This window comes from Anopheles merus, chromosome 2L (genome assembly GCF_017562075.2).
Source record: "Anopheles merus strain MAF chromosome 2L, AmerM5.1, whole genome shotgun sequence".
Classification (NCBI taxonomy): domain Eukaryota; kingdom Metazoa; phylum Arthropoda; class Insecta; order Diptera; family Culicidae; genus Anopheles; species Anopheles merus.
The window spans coordinates 21,127,114-21,146,870 of record NC_054083.1 but is presented as its reverse complement, the minus strand read 5'-3'; the positions used below and the strand labels follow the sequence as shown (position 1 = coordinate 21,146,870).

At 43.7% G+C, this 19,757-nt stretch overlaps 3 protein-coding genes across 3 annotated transcripts in view; 2 read left to right on the top strand and 1 right to left on the bottom strand.

Moving 5' to 3' along the window:
• Window positions 1-750: 750 nt before the first annotated feature.
• On the top strand, window positions 751-2,682 carry LOC121593501 (ionotropic receptor 75a-like). The gene is made up of 5 exons (XM_041915873.1): window positions 751-811; window positions 887-1,087; window positions 1,150-1,468; window positions 1,529-2,199; window positions 2,268-2,682. Exons 2-5 carry the CDS (start codon window positions 966-968, stop codon window positions 2,512-2,514), a joined length of 1,359 nt encoding a protein of 452 aa, XP_041771807.1. The 5' UTR covers window positions 751-811; window positions 887-965; the 3' UTR covers window positions 2,515-2,682.
• Window positions 2,683-3,083: 401 nt separating this feature from the next.
• The window catches only part of LOC121592277 (diuretic hormone receptor), a 32,335-nt gene continuing 15,661 nt past the window's right edge, over window positions 3,084-19,757 (bottom strand). Inside the window, exons 9-14 of the mRNA XM_041913676.1 lie at window positions 18,664-18,774; window positions 18,393-18,578; window positions 13,605-13,732; window positions 10,563-10,628; window positions 3,753-3,906; window positions 3,084-3,376 (exon numbers count right to left, since the gene is read on the bottom strand). Coding sequence (XP_041769610.1) covers window positions 3,353-3,376; window positions 3,753-3,906; window positions 10,563-10,628; window positions 13,605-13,732; window positions 18,393-18,578; window positions 18,664-18,774 — 669 coding nt within the window. The 3' untranslated portion in view covers window positions 3,084-3,352. The remainder of the gene's footprint in view (window positions 3,377-3,752; window positions 3,907-10,562; window positions 10,629-13,604; window positions 13,733-18,392; window positions 18,579-18,663; window positions 18,775-19,757) is intronic.
• Window positions 6,322-8,423, top strand: LOC121593502. The gene is made up of 2 exons (XM_041915874.1): window positions 6,322-6,922; window positions 7,903-8,423. Exons 1-2 carry the CDS (start codon window positions 6,912-6,914, stop codon window positions 8,303-8,305), a joined length of 414 nt encoding a protein of 137 aa, XP_041771808.1. The 5' UTR covers window positions 6,322-6,911; the 3' UTR covers window positions 8,306-8,423.

Below are 19,757 nucleotides of genomic sequence, written 5' to 3'. Positions count from 1 at the left end.
TTGTGTTTGCTCGGTGTGATTGAATCTCAGCCGGGCTATAAATATCGGCCACCCGTGCTGCACGCCGTCGTCGTTTGATCTCGACGGAGCATCGGTTAACACAAAAGACCAAAAAGCTATCACCTACCTGGAGTGTGTGTGTGTGTGAGTGATTGCCAGTCAGTCATGGGCGGAAGAGATAAACAAGATTTAATTCTGCGCCTGATGATAGCGTCCCTGTTGCTTTCCGGCCATTCCGTTGCCGCCGCCGTGGACGCCTCCATGGTCGGTGCCGTTGGAGCATTGCTAAAGCTCATCGGGACGCCCCTGAAGGTGACCGCTTTTGTTGAGTGCTGGAATGCAGGTATGCTTTGAAGCAAACCTGTGTGTGTATGTGTCGTAGTTTTAATCCCTACTTCCGTTCTGCCTGTATTTCCGTGCGTAGGGGAGAAGCTTATGTTTGCAAGAATCGGTCTCTCCGGCGGTCGTCATTTGATGCAGTTCGTTGAACCGAGACGAGCATCGCTAGACGCACGGACAGATGTCAAGGATATGGATAATTACCGGAACGCCACGCTGGATGAAGATGCTGAAAGTCATCAGACGTTGGTGGTGGTGGATGTAAGCTGCAACGGGTCGGAACGACTACTAGCTGAGGCTGGGCAGCGTCTGTATCTAAACTATCGCTGGTTACTGATGGATTCCAGTGAGGGTGGTGTCCCGTTGGGCATCGAGCACTATCTAGCTGTGCTGCAGGACTTACCGGCCCTTGTCAGCAGTGAGATCTTTGTGATGCTGGAAGAAGACGGCCAATCCATACGATTTATGCAAGGTTAATATATTTTTCAGTAAAGTGATTATTAGTTTTGAAATCATTCAACGTATGTTTAACATGTAAAGTTTACAGAGTGAGTCAAAATTCTGAACTGCTAACAGAACACTACGCTTTGTGGAATGCAACAGTACCAGGAGCTACTGAGGGAGAGATGATCGATCTACGAACTCACAAAGTTACTTCTGTGCGGCGTAAAGATCTTCACGGTCACTATCTTCGTGCGTCGATGGTTATTACCAATCCGGATACGTTGAATCATCTCACGGACTACAAGTAATCTGTCCTTTTAGTCTTTCCTTAGAGGCACTAAACCTTTGACATTGCATTCTTTATAGAGATAAACACATCGACACGATCACGAAGGTGAACTATATTTTGACTAACTATCTGGTAGCATACCTTGGAGCCGAAGTGAACTACACCCGCGTGACAACCTGGGGCTACTACAACACTACCACCGGCATGTGGGATGGTATGATCGGTGAGCTAGTGCACAATACGGCCGACCTGGGTGCATCTCCGCTCTTCTTCACCACCGATCGCATTGCGGTGATCGAGTACCTTGCCATGACGTCCGAGACACGGTCCAAATTTATCTTTCGCTCACCGAAACTGTCCTACACCGAGAATGTGTTCGTATTGCCGTTCGATGATGTGAGTCGCTGATGTCTTGTAGTTTGTGGGATTATTAAGTATTGCCTTACTTGTTCCCAGAAAGTTTGGATCTGCGTAATTGCCGTCATCATTGTTTCCTCCGTCCTGCTGCTCGTTACGCTCTGGGCGGAATGGCGCATAGCGAGCGGTGACCTGGAGATGCCGCCAACCCCGCCCGATTCCTCTACCATGGTCGCCAGCCTGCGTGACACGCTGCTCATGATGTACGGGGCGTCCTGCCAACAAGGCTCGGCCGTCTTACCACGCAGCTGCAGCGCCCGCACGATCACCATGCTTACCTTCACGGTGTTGATGTTCCTGTACGCTAGCTACTCGGCCAACATTGTCGCGCTGCTGCAGAGTCCCTCGACCAAGATCCAAACGCTGGAGGATTTGCTTGCCTCGCGGCTCAAGTTCGGTGTGCACGATACCGTGTTCAATCGGCACTACTTTACGCACGCCACCGAACCGACGCGCAGGGCACTGTACGAGCAGAAGATCCGCCGACCGTACGGACCGGACGCGTTCATAGCGCTTGAGCAGGGCATCGATCGGATACGGCATGGGTTGTACGCGTTTCACGTGGAACAGGGCGTCGGGTATAAGGTGATCAGCGAAACGTACCAGGAGGACGAAAAGTGTGGTCTGCAGGAAATACAGTACCTGCAGGTGATCGATCCGTACTACGCGATACAGAAGAACTCGTCGTACAAGGAGATGGTGAAGATTGGGTAAGGTAGAGGAGGACTTTGGATGTGGGTTTTACAGCAAGATAGAGGATCTTTCTTTTTTCTTACAGATTGTTTCGACTGAACGAGCACGGCATCCAGTATCGAGAGAACGACAAACTGTACACCAAAAAGCCAACCTGTTCGGGCGGTGGTGGCAAGTTCGTGCCGGTAAGTCTGGTCGACGTAGAGCCGGCCGTCTGGATCATCCTGTGGGGTAGTGGGCTGGCGTCGGGATTCTTCCTAACAGAGCGGCTGTACTTTCGCTTTTTGAGAAGGAAAGTACGACAATTTGTTCGTCGATGGCAACACAACTAAACAACCAGGGTGAGAACGAATGTCATCAAGTTTAGTAGACGAGGTAGTGAAGACAGTGGAGTAAATTTTCAGACATTTTATAAATAAATGTATTTACTCAAAAAGAGAGATAAAACAATAGTAATGAGATTTCAACTACAGTATATGATGGTAATATGTAATATTGTATGCATGTATGTGTATATAGTGAATTAACTACAGCGAGTATACGAATAGTGGAACCGCTTCGACGCGCCTTGTTTCTTCGTTCGCTTCCTGGTAGGTTCTGTCTGCACATCTATAATGGAGCTTTTTTGGTTTCGTGTTTTACTGTACTTATTTTTCACAGTTTCCTTCTCCCATTTTACGTACAAACAAAACTTTACATACATCTATTTTTGGTTGTGTGGTTTCTTTTCTTACTTTTGCTAGCTTGCTAACTCTTTTAGTCGATTTTATATGTTAGTCTCTTAGTGTAACAACAACTTGTTGATAAAATCTGTTCGACGTGGAATGTTTCCTTCTTATCCTTCGATTCGGGGGTTTAATAGTACAACTTTTTACACATTTTTCGCTCAACGTTTAACTACTTTTGTTTATATATTTTCAGATCTAACATATATTGGGACTCGTTCTATTATGTCACCCGCTCTTTCTGCCCTCCCAGCAGCCTGTAGCATTTCTATCCACATCGTCGTATTGAGAAGGCTAACGCTTCGGGGGAGTATAGCGGATGATATCGTTGCACAACGTTGTGTTTTTGTGAGTTCTTGGTAACGATTCCGATTCATCAGAAATCATCGATCAGCGGGATTTTTTTCTCCCCGTCATCCGGCAGGGCAGCTGTAAATCTTCACTCTTAGACGGAATTTTCATCTAAACCCTGTTCGAATAGAAAAATGAATGAAAGAAGAAAAAGCACAACGGGATGTAATATTTCACGTTCGTGGACAGTTTGGGCGGAAAAATGTAAAAAATTGGGGATAAAAATAAAGAACAAATGTGTCTCGCTGAAATGATATCCCCGGTATGACGACAGGTGCTTGTGGAAATGAAAAAAGAGAAGAAAATCGAGGACAAAGGAAAAACAATTGAACCGGCGTCTAGTACGGCGCCGATCGTCGAACTCCACACGCCTTAGATCCATGGTCTTGCCCCACGGTCCGCTATGCATCATTTGTGCAATTCAATTTCCCGCACCACGGAAAGGATAATAATTTGTGACCGATTTCCTCCTCCCCCCCCCCCCCCCTTCTTACCTGCATCAGCGGGCTGATTGCACGTGGCACTATCGATTGCATGTGCAGGGCACCGTTCGAACCGCGCATCGCGCTCGGGTAGCTGTGGGGACCGAGCAGGGTGGTGGTCGTGGCCGACGATGCGCACGATTCCCGCTTGTTGTAGGTGAGCGGTCTGCAACGAGAAGAGGCGGTGTAGCGACATTGCAGCGAGTGTCCGCGTGTGTTCGTGGGCTGAATGTATTTGTGAGAGAGGAAAGAACATCCCGAAAGCCAAAAAATCAACGAAATCAATTACACGGCCCTTCGCACCGGTTACACCATCCCAGCGCAGGAGAATGGAAGAATGAAGCCCTTCAAACTTTCGGTTGCATGATGGATTGATTCCGGTTCGCTTTCCGGTTTCGAAGGTCCCTTTTCCATTTTGGCGTGTTTGGAATTGTGTGAAAACGGTGACTGTTTCACTAATCAATTACAAACTGTCGCTTTTGCGAGCGAGAACGTGCCTCAAAGTAGCAGAAATTCGTATGATTTATTTTACGATTCTTGGTTTAACGATCCAATCGAAAAGAACGAGGAGATGATTGACGATTTATAAAATGTTGTAAAATGGTTACACTCGTAAGTTTTGCTATTGTTTACATCAAACATTTTGTTGCTTGAACTATATAAACCTTTTATCAATTTAAATATAATTGAAAATTAAAACATGTTCTTTGAGGCATTTATGGGTTTATAGGTTTTCATAGGAAAATAGAAACAAACTGAAAATGTCAAATTAGTAAAACTTTCTCGCATTGCAATGAATTATATTGATTAAGATAATAATAACATAAAGTATACATTATTCACGTTTGCTATAAACGAAATTGCCACCCGATTTATAAGCTCTCCTGGTGTAAGTTTAGCCCGCGTCCCGCAGCTTTAAGTCGCCTGTCTTAGCCTAACATATAATTTAAAACATTAAAATTTCCTTAAACATGTAATTGCCACATTCTGGACCGTGGATTGCCCAAAGTATTCAGTACAAATCAAACGAAATCCTAAATTTGTCAATCTGTCAAGCTTAATTAACTTTCACCGAGAGCAACGCAGCAATCACGGCGACACGGCATCAAAGTAAGTCTATTATTTTAATCCTCCACCAGAGACTGACGACCAACGCTTGGATCAACGTCAACGACTCTCCATCACAAGGATCATCCCAGGTTTTGGGCAACAGGATTAACAGTCGGCCAATATATCGGGCAAAAATCCTCGGTGGAATGATTACTTTTTTCGTGTTTTCTTTCATCTTCGCGCGCGAAGATACTGTTCTCTTGTCCGAACCGTTGCCAAGAAGGATGACAGGTTGACCTAGTTTGCATATTTCTTTTGCCAGATTCGTGTTACGAATCAGACGGCAATAGCAATTGGAAATAATTACTTCCGGCTGTTGGTGTGAAGTGACTTTGGTGTAATACCGGCGTAAATTGATGGGTCATATTTAATTTCCGTTGGTTCTACTTTAATGTTCAACAATATTTCTTCTTTTTCTTTTCCTCTGTTTTTCTTCACACAAAAAAGCGAGAAGGAAGAACTTCCTCGCACATGGCATATCAAATTGGAGTGGTGAGGATCAGAAGCCTACAGCTAAATCAATTCATTATTCAGGTCAGTTTGGTGAACTGCTGCCCACATCGTGAAGGATCCTTCTGCGAATTGCCATGAAACTACCAAATCTCAGCTACCCTGTGTCCATGAGTTTTCCACTAATTTTGTGGTTCACCACGGGAAGGTAAAACCGTTGAGCTGGAACGGCAAACCTCAGAGCGAAAGCTAAAACAGCCACCCAAATGGTGGCTGCCATGCACTTGTCGGTCGGTGCGTGGGTAACGTTTACCAATAAACGCCACTAACTTTTGTCAGTCAACATAGGGCTTGTTGAGCTAATTACGATGGCAAAATAGACTTTACGTCGAACGGTACGCTTTACAGCATACCTAGCACCATCCTCCCACTCTAACGGTTGGACATCGTTGGAGTAGATATCAAAGCTGCGTCACAATTTCATCACAATCGTTGAAGGTTTGCCTGAAATTGCTCTGTAAACTGAGGCTAACGAATGATAGAAAATCAACAACGTTGTAAGAAGAACATTTTGTACCAATATATAAAGGCTTATCGTGTTGCGCTGGGTGTCTCTCGATCGGGCTGAACACATTTTATGCGTATCCAGCAAAAAATGTGCTCTGCGATGATTGCGCTGTCTCGTTAGGCGACACACGTTGCCTTGAAGTGCTTTGTGATCTTTTGTATGACTTCTGATGAACGTGATTCACATTATGTGCGTGTAGCTATTTAATTTGTTACATACAATTGGGGTAGATTTAGTGATAATAATTCTATATCAGAAAAGAATCTGTATTATAATTACTTATTTCAGAAATCAAGTTCAAAAGATTGTATGTCAGTTCATATACTTCATTCCCCAAAACAATACCTTTCTTTGGAATGTTCATGTTTGGAAGACAGCATCCTCAACACATGCTCGAGCACGTACGACCGTGCGGTAGACACAGGAAACTCATGTTACACTTCAACATATCGCTCAAGAGCTCGTTCCAAAATGCGGCAGAGACAACGAGAGTTTTACCGAAACGATCGCGACGATCGGAGGAATAGCGTGAGCATGCCTCCAAGATAACATACCGCATGACTACATCGCGAAAGACTCGCGACAACACCAGGCGCACGGTGATTGGTCGAACAGGCAAACAGTGCGCGTTGGCGAAATCGTCGCGCACTGGCCTAGGCTAGCGAACGATCAGTTCAGTCTTTAGACGTGCCTGCTTCTGATCAGAACAAAGTTCTTCTCAAATCAACGCAAATCAATTTCAATTTCATATAAATTATAGTGTTTTAAACGAGCTGCGGTCCGTCTAATTCCAAAAATTAGCTGCCTGTGCCTTGTTTAGAATTCCTTAGCCTTGCTTTCACGTCAGATTGGCGAATTTCTGTACGTTTGAGAAATTCGGGTAATTTGCTTGTAGCCGCTTCGTTGGTTGCATCAAACAACAGTGTCTTCAAATACCTCCTCTTCAGCCTTCTGCAACCTTTCTGAAGCCTTTCTATCGATCGTTTTGTGTTTGTTTGCTTCGTAAATTGGCTTGCATCGTGAGCAACTGTACAACAATAACCATGACTCTAAGGTAAGCTTATCGAATGGCAGTGCGTTCAGGGTAGGAAAAGTATTATATGTGTGTTCGTTAGTTTGATCAATTATAGAAACTTTGAGTCTTTTAGACTACATTCGTCTTTTTAATCTATTGTTTTTTTTTTGTTAAATTATATTTAAATTTGCGGAATTTGTTAAAAGCCGTAATAATGTAAAATTAAATTATTAAATAAGTATATTATCAGGTTATTTTGTTGTGATGGTTGTGAGTTTTGTGATCAGAAGATAGAGTTTGTTCAATGTGGTGAGTTACATTGTGTCTGATTCGGTAATTAAAAAGTCCTCAACATTCTACCAGGATATGGCGAACGTCGACGATTTATCCACAAAATTAATAGTTTGATAGGGTGCCTGGTGATTCTAGAGGTTTTTATTTACCATTTTTGACCAGTAAGTGATAAGTGATTAATTTACCAGTAAGTGATGGCAAGTGTTTTAAAGTTATTTGTTCAATTTTCCGAATGAAAGGGTTGCGGAGGCCCCCTTTTCTAACGCACTAAAGACACTGGTGCTGCCTGAGAAGATAAAATTTCTCTTCTCTTTCTATATAGTGGTAGTGGCGAAAATATAGTGGTGTTGTCTGGGAGCTTTATCTCACAGTTCTCTGTTGTAGAATGGACACCGCATCCTGCTGTTGTATGTTAGATTGAGCCATTTGGGTATATGTGGTGGCATGTCTTGTATCTATCGTTGTTTAGCTGATAAAATTATTTTTGGGCTACAGTTTTATTGCCACCTGCGTGTATTTTTTCTTCGAGAGTCTTTTCTATGGCTGCAGTATGGGTCTTTCGTCTGTGTAGCACAATTGCTCTATATCTCAAAGTTCATGATTCGTGAGGTTTTTAAATGCTTCTTTTGCTCTAGGGGTCGAGGCGTCCTCCCGAAAAAAGTATTGCACATCAATGCTAGCTGAGATAATAACTGACATTCTTTCTTCTCCTATCTTCCTTTCAGCCCTGACATCATTTGCGATGAGTGCCAAAAACCTTTGGATTATAACACTTCAATGGTGTATCATTGCGGCCATTTCATCCACTACAAATGCCTTGTGCTGGACAATCGTTGCCCCTTCTGTCTCGACGAGATCTTTTTGGGCAATGCGAAGGATGAGGACGCGAGTGCGTACGCGGTCTGGGATGCGGAGTGCCCCAGCGCACAGCTATCCTTAGTGCAGAAAGAAATGCACGTGTTGAAGTTGTACGAGATGGAGTTGATCGGAATAATGGGGAAATTAATCAAGAACTTGGATTTCTTGTTGGCAGTGGCAGCGGCAAAGGAGCTGGCAGCTACAGATGAGCTTTACAAGAAGTATAAGCTGCTTGAAGCTGAGCTGATGGCTGTTGCTCCGGAACCGTAACCGGTGGCATTATTTTTGTAAGTGCATAAGCGTACACAAGTGAGAATAAATTTGAACCACGTTCGAACTAATAAAAGAAAACCAAACACAAAGGTAAGACAATTCAGGCTTTTGATTCTTGCGTTAGATACTGGGGATCGTCCTCGGCGGTGAGAAAATAATCGGAAAATATTACTCTTACTGGCGGAGTTAGAATCTCAGCATTACTCCGTCATCTCTTTCGCTCGGTTGATTTGAGTCCCAATATCCTTCAAAGGTCACCGTTTAGATCATTTAGCAGAAACAGGTCTAATCTAAGGAGATTTTACACAATGATAGCGTTCAGTTTAAGCATGCTTAAATGGCCTTTTATAGCCATTTTATCGCTCTATACAGCAATATGCATTCAAAAGCACAATTCAAACTTCCCACCCAGCAGCCACTTGCGGAAAGGGATGGGACTTTTTGTGTGGAATTGATTTTACGGCCGTGTGGTTTCGGTTATGGAAATTTGTGGCCTCCGCTACTAAACGCAAGACAAAAACCTTCTCCCCTTTTCGCCGTGATGATTTTTATTGTCTTACTCGTTACTTTATGGTTGACTTTTTGCTTTGCAGCATCCCTAGTGTGCCCCGGGAAAGAAGGGAAAGAACCAAACCGGGCTCTCCCCAAAATGTATGCGTACGAATCCTTCCGAGCGGGCGTTACCATCTTCCAAAAGGCGGCAATCTTGTGGCGCTTGGTATCAGGTGATGGAATCGCACTTTCTTCGCACAAAAAAACCCCTCTGACACACACACTCCTAGCCAGTCACAAACTCTGCTAAAACACAAGAGTTATGGACCATCTTTTTTGCGTGTGTGTGCGCACATAAAATACTCGTAAATAATTTCTCCCCTCCAAGGCGAGACACCCCGTTTGGTGGAATGGGTTGAAGGGTTTTTGCTTACTTTTATCCGCGAAGGCGTTTTCTGTGGTGCGCTGAGTCCGACCCATGTGCCATGGGTTCAAAGTTGCTAATATTTTGAGCACCGCACCGTGGAATGGTCGCAAAGGGACGCACCCTTTCTGCGTTGCTACGTTGTCCCACTGTGCTTGGCGGCGAAGTTCATCCGCCGAGTTGCAGATGATGAGATTTTATAGTTTTATGATACTTCTTGCACTTCGCGTTAAATTATTAGCGCGAAACTAGTTTTTATGGTGCGTGCTGAAGTTCCACCGGCAGATGGGGGCCATAGTTACTCGAAGGATTATCACTTGAAGCACGGCTACGGGTGTGTATCGTTAAGTTAAGCTTTGTTCTATTTTATAACTCAAAACGTGCCATCGTGCATGGCAACGAAGAGAACTTCGCCGTGGTAGGACCGTGTGTCGATTATTCACATTCGAAAGCGCTTTAATATAGGCCGGTAGAACTTAACCGATCGTTCGCTGCGCTCCACATACTTTTAACTTGCATGCATATGCTTATTTTTACGACACACTTCCCAAGAATTCTTACACAACAAAAGGAAGGAAAACGTGCCATTCCGGAACAAGGAGCGCATTTTATTTCGTCGTTACCAACACCACTAGCACGAACAGACAGGGCGGGTATAAAATTTCATAATTATCGTAAATTTTCGCCCCGCTTTTTCCTGGTGGCGCTGGGTTTATGTTTCCCATTCCTGATGATACACGGACTACATGTGTACACGTTTATGAGACGTGGCATGCGGGCACCGGGTCTGGGTTAGGCATGGGAAGGACACAATAATCGATGGTGCTTTCGTGGCAGTCTTTAAAGAGTGCTGTTCGTAGCCTTGAACCTGTTTACCACCAGTACCAGAAGAGAGGGAGAGAGATTATTTGTCTCTTTCTCTGTGCCACGCAGAAGATGCAAATCTTATTTGCAAAGAGAAAGTCGGAAAATGACACTGACAGTGTGTTATAGGTAATTGTGCTTTTATGTTCTTAAACGCAAGATAATGTGAAATAATTGTATTTAGATTACTGTCGAGTACGAGCTCCAGTTTAATTGAAGGAAAGCTTCCACCACTTGTAAGGATGAAGTCTGCCTTTTGATGCAGAAGAGCATTAAACGATTTCTTGTACTCTTTTTTCTAGAGCGCGAATCCAGCAACGGCCTTACGAGAATATCAGAGAATCATTTCAGCTCAAGCACTACAACCAAAAAGGAATGGAGTGTAGTATCGAAAAGGAAATAATAGACACAGGGCTGACTACTGAGAGGAGAGAGGATGAAGAGGGAATGCAAAAACAGGGACTCAACACTTACCGGAAGCTTTCCGTGCGGGACCGTGGTGAACATTCTTTCGACTGGTTGTAGCCAGAATTGGTGAAGCTGTCCGTTCGACGGTGGTGGTTGTCGTGTTTCATCGTCGTCGTTGATGTAGATAGTTGCGATGCACATGCAAGTGTGATGTGGAGCAAACGGTCAGGAAAAGGAAACGTACCACCACACAGCGTAGCAGGACGGGGATGACACATACACACATCATTGCACAATAGACAACACGGTACACACACAAGAAGAAGAACGAGGATGAAGGATATACAGGATAGAAAGAATGAGAGAAGAAAAGAGAAGAAATATAGTACAAAAATAGAAGATTAGTTCAATAGCACGAGGAAGCCGCGCGCTTTACTTATCATTGGTAGCGCGTTGTTTTTTTTTTTTTCATTCTTTTGTTGCGCCATTGCGAGTGGAAAACTAATTTTGCAAGCCTCATTAGCATAACGGGACGACTTGCGAATTTGTGTCCGGGCGATGCGTTTGCTCGTGTTTCAACAGTAACCGGTCGGTAGGAAAATGGTAGGAAAATTGGAAAGAAGGAAAACATCGACCATTATCACTAGCGTGGTGGATTTCGTTCGTTGGAAAAAGGGGAGAAAAACATTTAAAACTACAGTAGAAGTAGTAAGGGTACATTGACAATGGAGCAAAACTATGGAGCAATAGAACTCCCTCTTTCTTGTACAACAACTCTCGGTCGCATTTTCCCAAACGAGATAGTTACTTATTGTTGTTGTACGGTTTGTGGTGACTTTAAATAGCTACAGACGTTAGGACTAACTGAGGATTGTTCAAATGCCATACGGTTGGATGTTACTGGGAGTGGAAAGGGATACGAAAACACGGAAAGAATGTAGTGGGATTTGATATGAAAATAGTAGTAAAATAGTAAAATAGTTTATATTTATACATGAATAATCCGCAAACTTTTAACTGCTCTTAAAATCTTGTAAAAATAATGTATTGCATGCAGCTAAACACATGTCCAAGGATCAGATTATAGGTACGTTTTAAAAATCGGTTCCAAGTTTACGACTTCCGACTTGCTCATAATAGCCGGATAAGAAGCTAAATCGACAATGGATGGTCGGCGTGGAATTGAAAGATGATTTAAAGACGGGGCACCACAGCACCACAGCCAATACACGCCCCAGTGATGTGGATGTGTGCAATGGCGGACAGTGGAATCGAAAGTGCAGTAAAAACTCACCAGCCGTCTAGCTCGGCCCAACCAGGAAGCGAACCATTGTTGCAAGGATCGGAACGGTACGATATTCGGCTAATATTTTATACAATATCGTTGCACTCGATTGAGCTCATAGACCAGCATACCCTCTCGGGAGGGAGGGTTGGACGAGAGAGTAGCAGCTTTACAGTGTGCGCCGAAATTATTGGTGGCCGAAAAATAAATCGGTAAAATAAAATGTACACCCAAAAGGCGGAGCGGGCAAAAAGGGGCCCCTTGGTAGCGTCAGCAGCACTGCCACCATGCAAGGAGCGGCAGTACTCTGTTTGAGCGAGCTTTAACTTGTTTTTTTTAGCTAATTTTAACAAAGTGATAAAAAACAGCCCCATAGTGATATCAGAATACGAAGTGGAACGGATTTTTCACATCGGGGTTTCTTTTTGGCATTTCGAGACGGTCACAAGATACTGTTTTTTTGTAAGAAAAGTAAAAAAAGCGAACGGATCCTGTGTTTCAATTTTCCCGAGATAAACTGTAAACCATTTTTCACCACCATCACACCGGATGGATCTTACGCCGTATCGTGTATCGTGGCGTTCTTGCTTTTTTAGCGAAATTTCGTTTAGCTTCCTGGTTCTTCGCTCTGTGTGTGTTTGTGGGCGTCTTTTTTCTTTATTTTCGGTTTTGCGTGCTTGATGAAGCTTATTTCCTTAAGGTCTGATTGGATGAAGCTTTCCATTTTCCTTTGTGCACGCATCAATTGTAGCCGCTTTAAGCGTTACGATGCGTTAGGAAGATGAATTAAATTAGCGAGTGCCGGCGCTGGAAAAGCCCAGATGGTGTGCAATTTTCAGTAATGCGTTTTTTGTTTTTGTTTTTTTTTTTAACTAAAAAACCTTTCTGCCAGATGTTTTGTATTTAGTAACATCCTAGAAAATGGAATATGAATAAAATTTTATCAATAATTCAATGATTTAAGGAAAAAAGCATTTCTCTCTCAAGAAGTCCTATGCACCTTCAAATGCATTGAGTTACGCCTAACACACTTAGCAGATGCCTCCCGAACAGCAACAAAACCCATGCTTCCAACCAACGGTATCTTTATGCTCCCTCATTCACGCCTTTGTTTCGCAAAAAAGACATAATCGTAAATGAGCCAGGGAAGGAAGTGCAAAGAAAAAAGGCATCCGACGCCCGTTTGTGACCGTAACCTTCACCGCGAAGGAACAAAAGAGCAGACGCCAGACACAGACACATGTGTACGATCGGGGAGGGAACCTTCTACCCACATTTTTAATGGTAGCCCATTAAATTGAGTTGCGGAAAAACCCTTCGGTGTATATGTGGTGTCCTTTTGTAGTTGAATTTAAGCAATAAGCACCGAAAAGGCAATTGAAGTCTCTGGGTAGTCCTTTTATGTGTCTTTACTGCGCAGTGAAGGGTTAAAGTAGAACGGATTATAAGCAATGCACAGCTGGGACTATTTGTGGATTAAAAATACTCCAGGAAATTTATAATCTTCCGCTCACGAGGTCAGACAACAGCCTATACTAAGACTCGTCCAATTAAATTGCCTTTCGAGATGCATTTTTCATTGCCCGCGATTATGCTTTTCTCACAGCCCATGTGTATAAATACTCTTTCATCGCCATGCTAATCCGTCAGCTTTGTAGGTTTAAAGCACAACTTAGACCAGATACAAACGCAGTCTTTAAGGTGTGAATAATTTGTCTTCGTAAGATATAGCAGCCCACAAATAATGCAAGTCTTTTCTGAGGAAAGCTTCTTCTTCGCACCACGCTGCCGATTGCCGTCTGTTGGACCGAAAATGCACTTACCGTCGACTTCGCTGCCGGACCTGACCGAGACGAATGTTCCGCTCGTCCCTCCACCGTTCCAGCCGATGGCGCAGCGCTAACCGTACCTCCGAGTTGAGGAAGCAGTAGAACAGTGACACAGATAGTCCCTACAGGTAGGCGAGAAGAATAAAAGAAGAAAGCGCAGGCATTATAGTGCGAGTTAGTGAGTGTGAAAATTTATGCCATCAGGAGGCTGCTGTTGTTGTTGTGTGCAGGGATAAAGACAGTACGGAGGAAGCAAAAAGCAATGCGTGAAAACGAAAGGAAAAGGAAAAATACGGAAAAACACTTTCACAAATGAGACCGCGCCACTAAACTCCGGAAAGCTTGCACGGTGGGAAAGTGCTTTCGGATGATGCGCTGTTGTCGTCGTGCTGTGATGTGTGTGGAATTAGCGGGCGATGGAAAAATCGGCTCCAATTTGCGCTGGTTGGTAGCGAATGGTGCAGGATGTGGTTTATGAATGGGAGTGGAATTATGACGCGGTCTCTTTGCGCTGCCTGTGGTGGAATTATAGCGCGCTTGTCGTCTTCGTGGGGTTTCTACGATCGTACACCACAGGAGCAAGAACATTAGCTAGTTTTGTATGTACTTTATGGTGATATGAGCAGTACAAAACCTGTTCGTAATGTTATTCGGACGATTTATTTCCATTCATTGTTAATTAATGAATTCAGATGATTGGTTTGCGAGTGACTTTTAATTTAATAGCAATGATAAACAACCAACAGTCATTGCGTTACTAAATCAGCTTTAGTGGTCAGATTAATTACATTTTATGAAATTGCCTTCGATAAACAAGGTTAAAGCAATAAATCGTACAAATTAGCGTGACGATGGTTGGAACAAATGCTGCAAGTTGTGTGGAATTATAACACCCACTGTGCAAAAGAGATACCAGCGATCGAACTAATAATGGCAGAATGAAAATCCAATTATAAATCGTAATTATCAAGTACATGAATTAAGCAGTATCGTCCAATACAGGTGTGCGCAGTTGTTGATTGAACATGCATTCGCTCTGTATACGCATATACCTTGAATTATGGCGTGATTATCGTAATTGTAAAACTTGATTTTATGTGAATTAATTTGACAAACAATTAAACGGATCACTATCAAATGCTTCTAGTTAAAACAGAAACATGTGCAAGCAACAAATTAAGCAAAGTTTTCCTCTAATTGCCCTTGAAAGGAATGCATATTTAGCACCATGTCTAACGCCCTATGTGTAAATTTACATCCCACCCAAACATATCGAGGCGGCCATAATCTCTACAATTAAATGCCTGCAAATGTAACCATTCATTAAACTCCGGCTACACCACAACACCTACCCCATCATTGCTGTCATCGCGGTGATCTGTTTATGTAGCGTGCGCTAAAACCATTCACAACCCAACGCCTGCGGGTTCCACTATCAAAGAATGCAATCAGCACTCTCGCATGCACGCACAGACCCACACGAACACACATACTCACATCGTTCCAATGAATGAGGTTTATCTACCCCATCATCAGCGCTTATTGTTTCATCTTTGATGTGCATTACAACATATTCTCCCCATCAGCTCCTGTTGGTCCGTTACGCTGCCCAGGATCGCACGTTCAACCTGATTTTCGCTGGCAAGCAAAGGGGCTTAATTTAGGCAGGAATGCAGAGAGTGACATTAATACACACGGCTACATGAGCCTGCATTGCCGGTCTAAATGTGTGACAAATTATTTGCAACGGGGTGGGCTCGCTCGTGCTTTGCCACCAAACACGCGTGGGCTGATGCGCTTTTGCTACCGCGTGTGCGGATTTCGTTGCGTTATGTTTCAATTTCAGATTAGCGTAATAGAAGATGTCAGGGATTTGAAACGCTGGAAAATACTGCTGCTGTACAGAGTAATTCAAAAGTGAGAGCTTGTGGTGAGCTTGTGCACGATACTGCTGGTACTTTGTGTAGTTTGAGTTGTTTGGATTTCTACGAGCGGGATGGCCTGTTTTTTCACACTTAACGCTACTCCCTGCTGTAACTGGACAGGGGAAAGCTAATTTAGTTCCCGCTTCAAACGGTCGGCGGTCCTGTTCTGTTAGCGTGGAACAAGTTGCAATGCTTTACATAGTTGCACCGTTGTCCATTTGTGGGTAGATCAATGTTGAGGGATATGAAAAGTTTACAATGGGATTGCCGCTTATGCTTTTGTAAGGAGTTTTAAATAATCATTTAAATTTTTTTAAATGATGGTGTCAAAAGTATTGTATATTTTAAATTACAACACACTGGGAGGTTTTTGATTTCCATTTCCATCTAGTGATCAAATGTAAATGAACATGATTTTTTGTAATAAATAGTCGCATATTTCAAATAAAATGCGGCTTTCCATTCTGTCTGTTCGCGAGAATCGCTGTTTATGCGTTTTCGAGGCATCCTTGCTAGTCTAATATCCAGTTAAATCGAATTACACTTGATTTCTGCTAAAATGCATTTGATAAATGGGTATTTTTGATTTAGTTTAGGACATTAATACTTCTTCTTCTTCTTTAGCACAACAACCGTTGTCGGTCAAGGCCTGCTAGCACCCACTAGTGAAGTTACCATGGCAGGATAGTCAGTCCTACGTATGGGAGCACGGTCTATTCGGGTCATGAACCCATGACGGGCATGTTGTTACGTCGTACGAGTTGACGGTTGTACCACCAGACCGGTCCAGGACATTAATACACTTTATCATTTATTTAAAATAATAAGTGCAAGAAATAGGATCTCGAAAGATGTAACCATCTCGAAAGATTCATGAATCTCAAATATCTGGGGTTTTCTTTAAAATTCATAGAGCTTGAACTTCTTATTATTCTTCTTCTTGGCGTCACTACCTAGTAGTGTTGGGTCATACGATTCATTTCACGACCCGACCCGGAGTCGGGTGCGAGCCAGCTAGAATCGATTCCGACCCGCGGGTGCAACGAGTTCGGGTCGACCCGAAAGATCAGTAGGTGCGAGAAAGCATAACCGACTCCGACCCGTTGGTGCAACGAGTTCGGGTCGGGTCGGGCCACGGTAGGTTCAGTTTGGCCCGAGAGTGCAGCGAGGTCGGGTCGAGTCAAGGTAGGTTCAATACCCGACCCGAACTCGCTGCACCAACGGGTCAGAGTCGCTTATGCTTTCTCGCACCTACTCATCAGTCGGGTCGACCCGAACTCGCTGCACCCTCGGGTCAAACTGAACCTACCGTGGCCCGACCCGACCCGAACTCGCTGCACCAACGGGTCGGAGTCGCTTATGCTTTCTTGCACCTACTGATCTTTCGGGTCGACCAGAACTCGCTGCACCCACGGGTCAAACTAAACCTACCGTGGCCCGACCCGACCCGAACTCGCAGCACCCACGGGTAGGAGTCGCTTATGCTTTCTCGCACCTACCGGAGTCGTTACAACCACTGAACCTACTTGTACCCTTCGGGTCGACCCGAACGACTCCGGGTCGCTTACGGATGGCTCCGACTCGATAGGTTCGGGTCGACCCGCCCATCACTACTACCTACGTGGTCATGACAGCCCATTCAAGCATTCCAGGCATCTTGGCAAGTACCACGTAGCCTGATAGTTTCTTTTGCTTATGGGAGACGGGTCATGCGAGGCATGAACCTACGACGGGCATGTTGTTATGTCGTGCTAGATAACCACTGCATCATTGGATCACGCATATTAAATATTTTCAAAATGGTACATCTTTTAAGATTCATGGATCCCTGGTTTCCCTGGAATCATTCGAGATTCATGAATCCCCAAGGATTCTAAAGAGACTCATATTTCCTTGGAGAAACATTAATCTTGGGAGGCATTCATACATCTTTAGAGATTCATCTAAATGATGAGTTGATCATATGTATGAATCTCAATGCAAGATTCATCAAACCCAAAACTAGTTCACGGTGAAAACTTGAATGTCAGCGGGACTGGTTTTTACCAACCCGCTTATATGTTTGATATGGTTGAATATGTTTGGTTTAAAATTGTACCGGTACAATTGCTGCAAATAATTTTGAAATAGAATATTCTTTGAATTGATATGGAATCTTCTACAATGTTGATAAGTAGTTTTTGAGATATCATCGAAAAACCATATTTCACGTACACTTTCAATTCATGATTACTAAGTGACCCTTAAGCATAGTGTCTTCCTGTAAATCAACATTTGCGCCATCTAGCGTTAAATGTTGTATGCTACATGTAGCAATTCAAAACATGTCCTTTGCAATGAGCTCTTCTAAATTTTTAAATTTGTAGAAATCCATTTGAATTTAATACTAAAAATGTTTCCATAAATGCATCGATATGTGCCAATTCAATGAGGGACAGTACCATGGTACAGTCGTTAATTCGAACGACTTAATAACATGCCCGTCATGGGTTCAACCCTAGTTCAAGGCTTTTCTATCCGGCTGCGTGGTAATGAATTAATTCTCGAAAGCCCTATAAGGGCCGGCATCCACGTAGGACGTTACGCCAAATAGAAGAAGAACAAGTGACAATTCACAATTTGAACCGGAATGAAAATTAAAATTTTATTTGCAATTTAAAACATGTGCCGTTGAGAGAACCTTTTATAATGAAACAAAAAACAAAAGCTTGCGTGTGTTTGTCGACTTGAATTAAAAATAATATTTTAATAGCTCCCACCTTGCAGTCCCCGCACAGCAGCAACCGATTTACTCGCCAACAATTACCGGGTAATGAGTAGACGTATGCCTTTCCCCTTTTTGCGCGCCCCAACTTACCTGTGTACTGAGCAGCAGCGCTCGGGCGATGGCGAAAATGTCACTGACGACGCCTTCGGCGGGCGCGGCCAGCACAACCAGGTACGTGATGCCCAGCAGCGGTATCAGCACGAGCAGTGCCTTCGATGCCTTCCGGTACTGGCGCGTTTCGACCGTGTTCGCCGATCGTAGCTTCGTGATAAGCACCTGGGTTTTGTGCGGTAAAAAGGACCATTGTTAAACGGAAAAGGGTTGGGATGTATGACTGGCATTACGAGACGGCTTGACTTACCCACATGATTCGTATGAGAAATACTAGATTGATGATCAGCACTGCACAGACCGGCCCTTGGAAAATCCAGTCGACGACTGACTCACGCATCCAGGAGCATTCGATTTCCAGCTGGAGGTGGGGCAGCATTCCCGCCCGAATCCGTAATAAACGATACAAGCAAAACACAATAACGACATGAGTGGCTTTCCGCCATCGATCGAACGGGACTGGAAAGGCTTTTCCGGGAAAAATCTAAACTAGGTCATTATACTACGGCGCTGGGAGTTGTTTTCGTTCGGTTGAACGAAGGAAATGAATAGTGGAGAGGAGGTAGGGGAGGGAAGGAGCGTGGGATGAGGGTAAATAGGGAGGAAAAAAGCTCTTGGAAAAGTCATCTTACGCTCCATTCTTGCTGCCCTGAAATGGAACACTACACTCCTACTTGCCTTCTGCCCTTTCTTTCCCCGAACGACATGAATATCAACAGCCGTTAAAGTGGCAATTTTGGCCGGCGCCCATTTAACGAGTGAGAGGTGTGTATGTGTGTCGGTGTGTTCTTATGGTTTTGTTTGCTTTCGGGCTTTCTTGATATTCATTTCCACTTTTCCGCTCGGAAAGAATCGAATTGCATCAGCAGACTAGCCGGTGGAAAAGCTTTTCTGGAGTGGCGTTCTTAGTCTTTCCTTCTACCTTCTTTTTCTTTCTTGCGGAACAATTATTTTCCGGTTTCGAGTGTCGGACGGAATGGACACCCAACTCCGGCCGAAACCAAAACCTTCCAAACCTGCTCGTGCCAATGGTTTGCCACTGATCGTGGGGCAGTATTTTGAGGGCTAAAGAAAACAACAGAGGAAAAAACAAATATTCACCACTAATTGAGGGAGAGATTCGGGTGGATTTTTGTTCTGTCCGAAGTTGTTGATGGCACTTTTAGTAGGAAAGTGTGGTTGGTGTACCACTGTTTGGGCAGAGATCGGTTACATTATACGTATTATTTTAAAGGTATTTATTTTATAAACTTATTGGATTTTTCAAGTTTTTTTTACAAACAGATTGAGTTCAACATTTGCCTTCAAATGTGACAAGATCCAATCATTCGAGATGTATGGCCT

What these genes read in the sequence shown, in the direction of transcription:
- LOC121593501 (XM_041915873.1), top strand. Translation starts at nt 966, where the DNA reads ATGATCGATCTACGAACTCACAAAGTTACTTCTGTGCGGCGTAAAGAT. An exon ending in AATCATCTCACGGACTACAA is followed by an intron (nt 1,088 to 1,149) that starts GTAATCTGTCCT and finishes CATTCTTTATAG; the next exon opens with AGATAAACACATCGACACGA. An exon ending in AAGGAGATGGTGAAGATTGG is followed by an intron (nt 2,200 to 2,267) that starts GTAAGGTAGAGG and finishes TTTTTCTTACAG; the next exon opens with ATTGTTTCGACTGAACGAGC.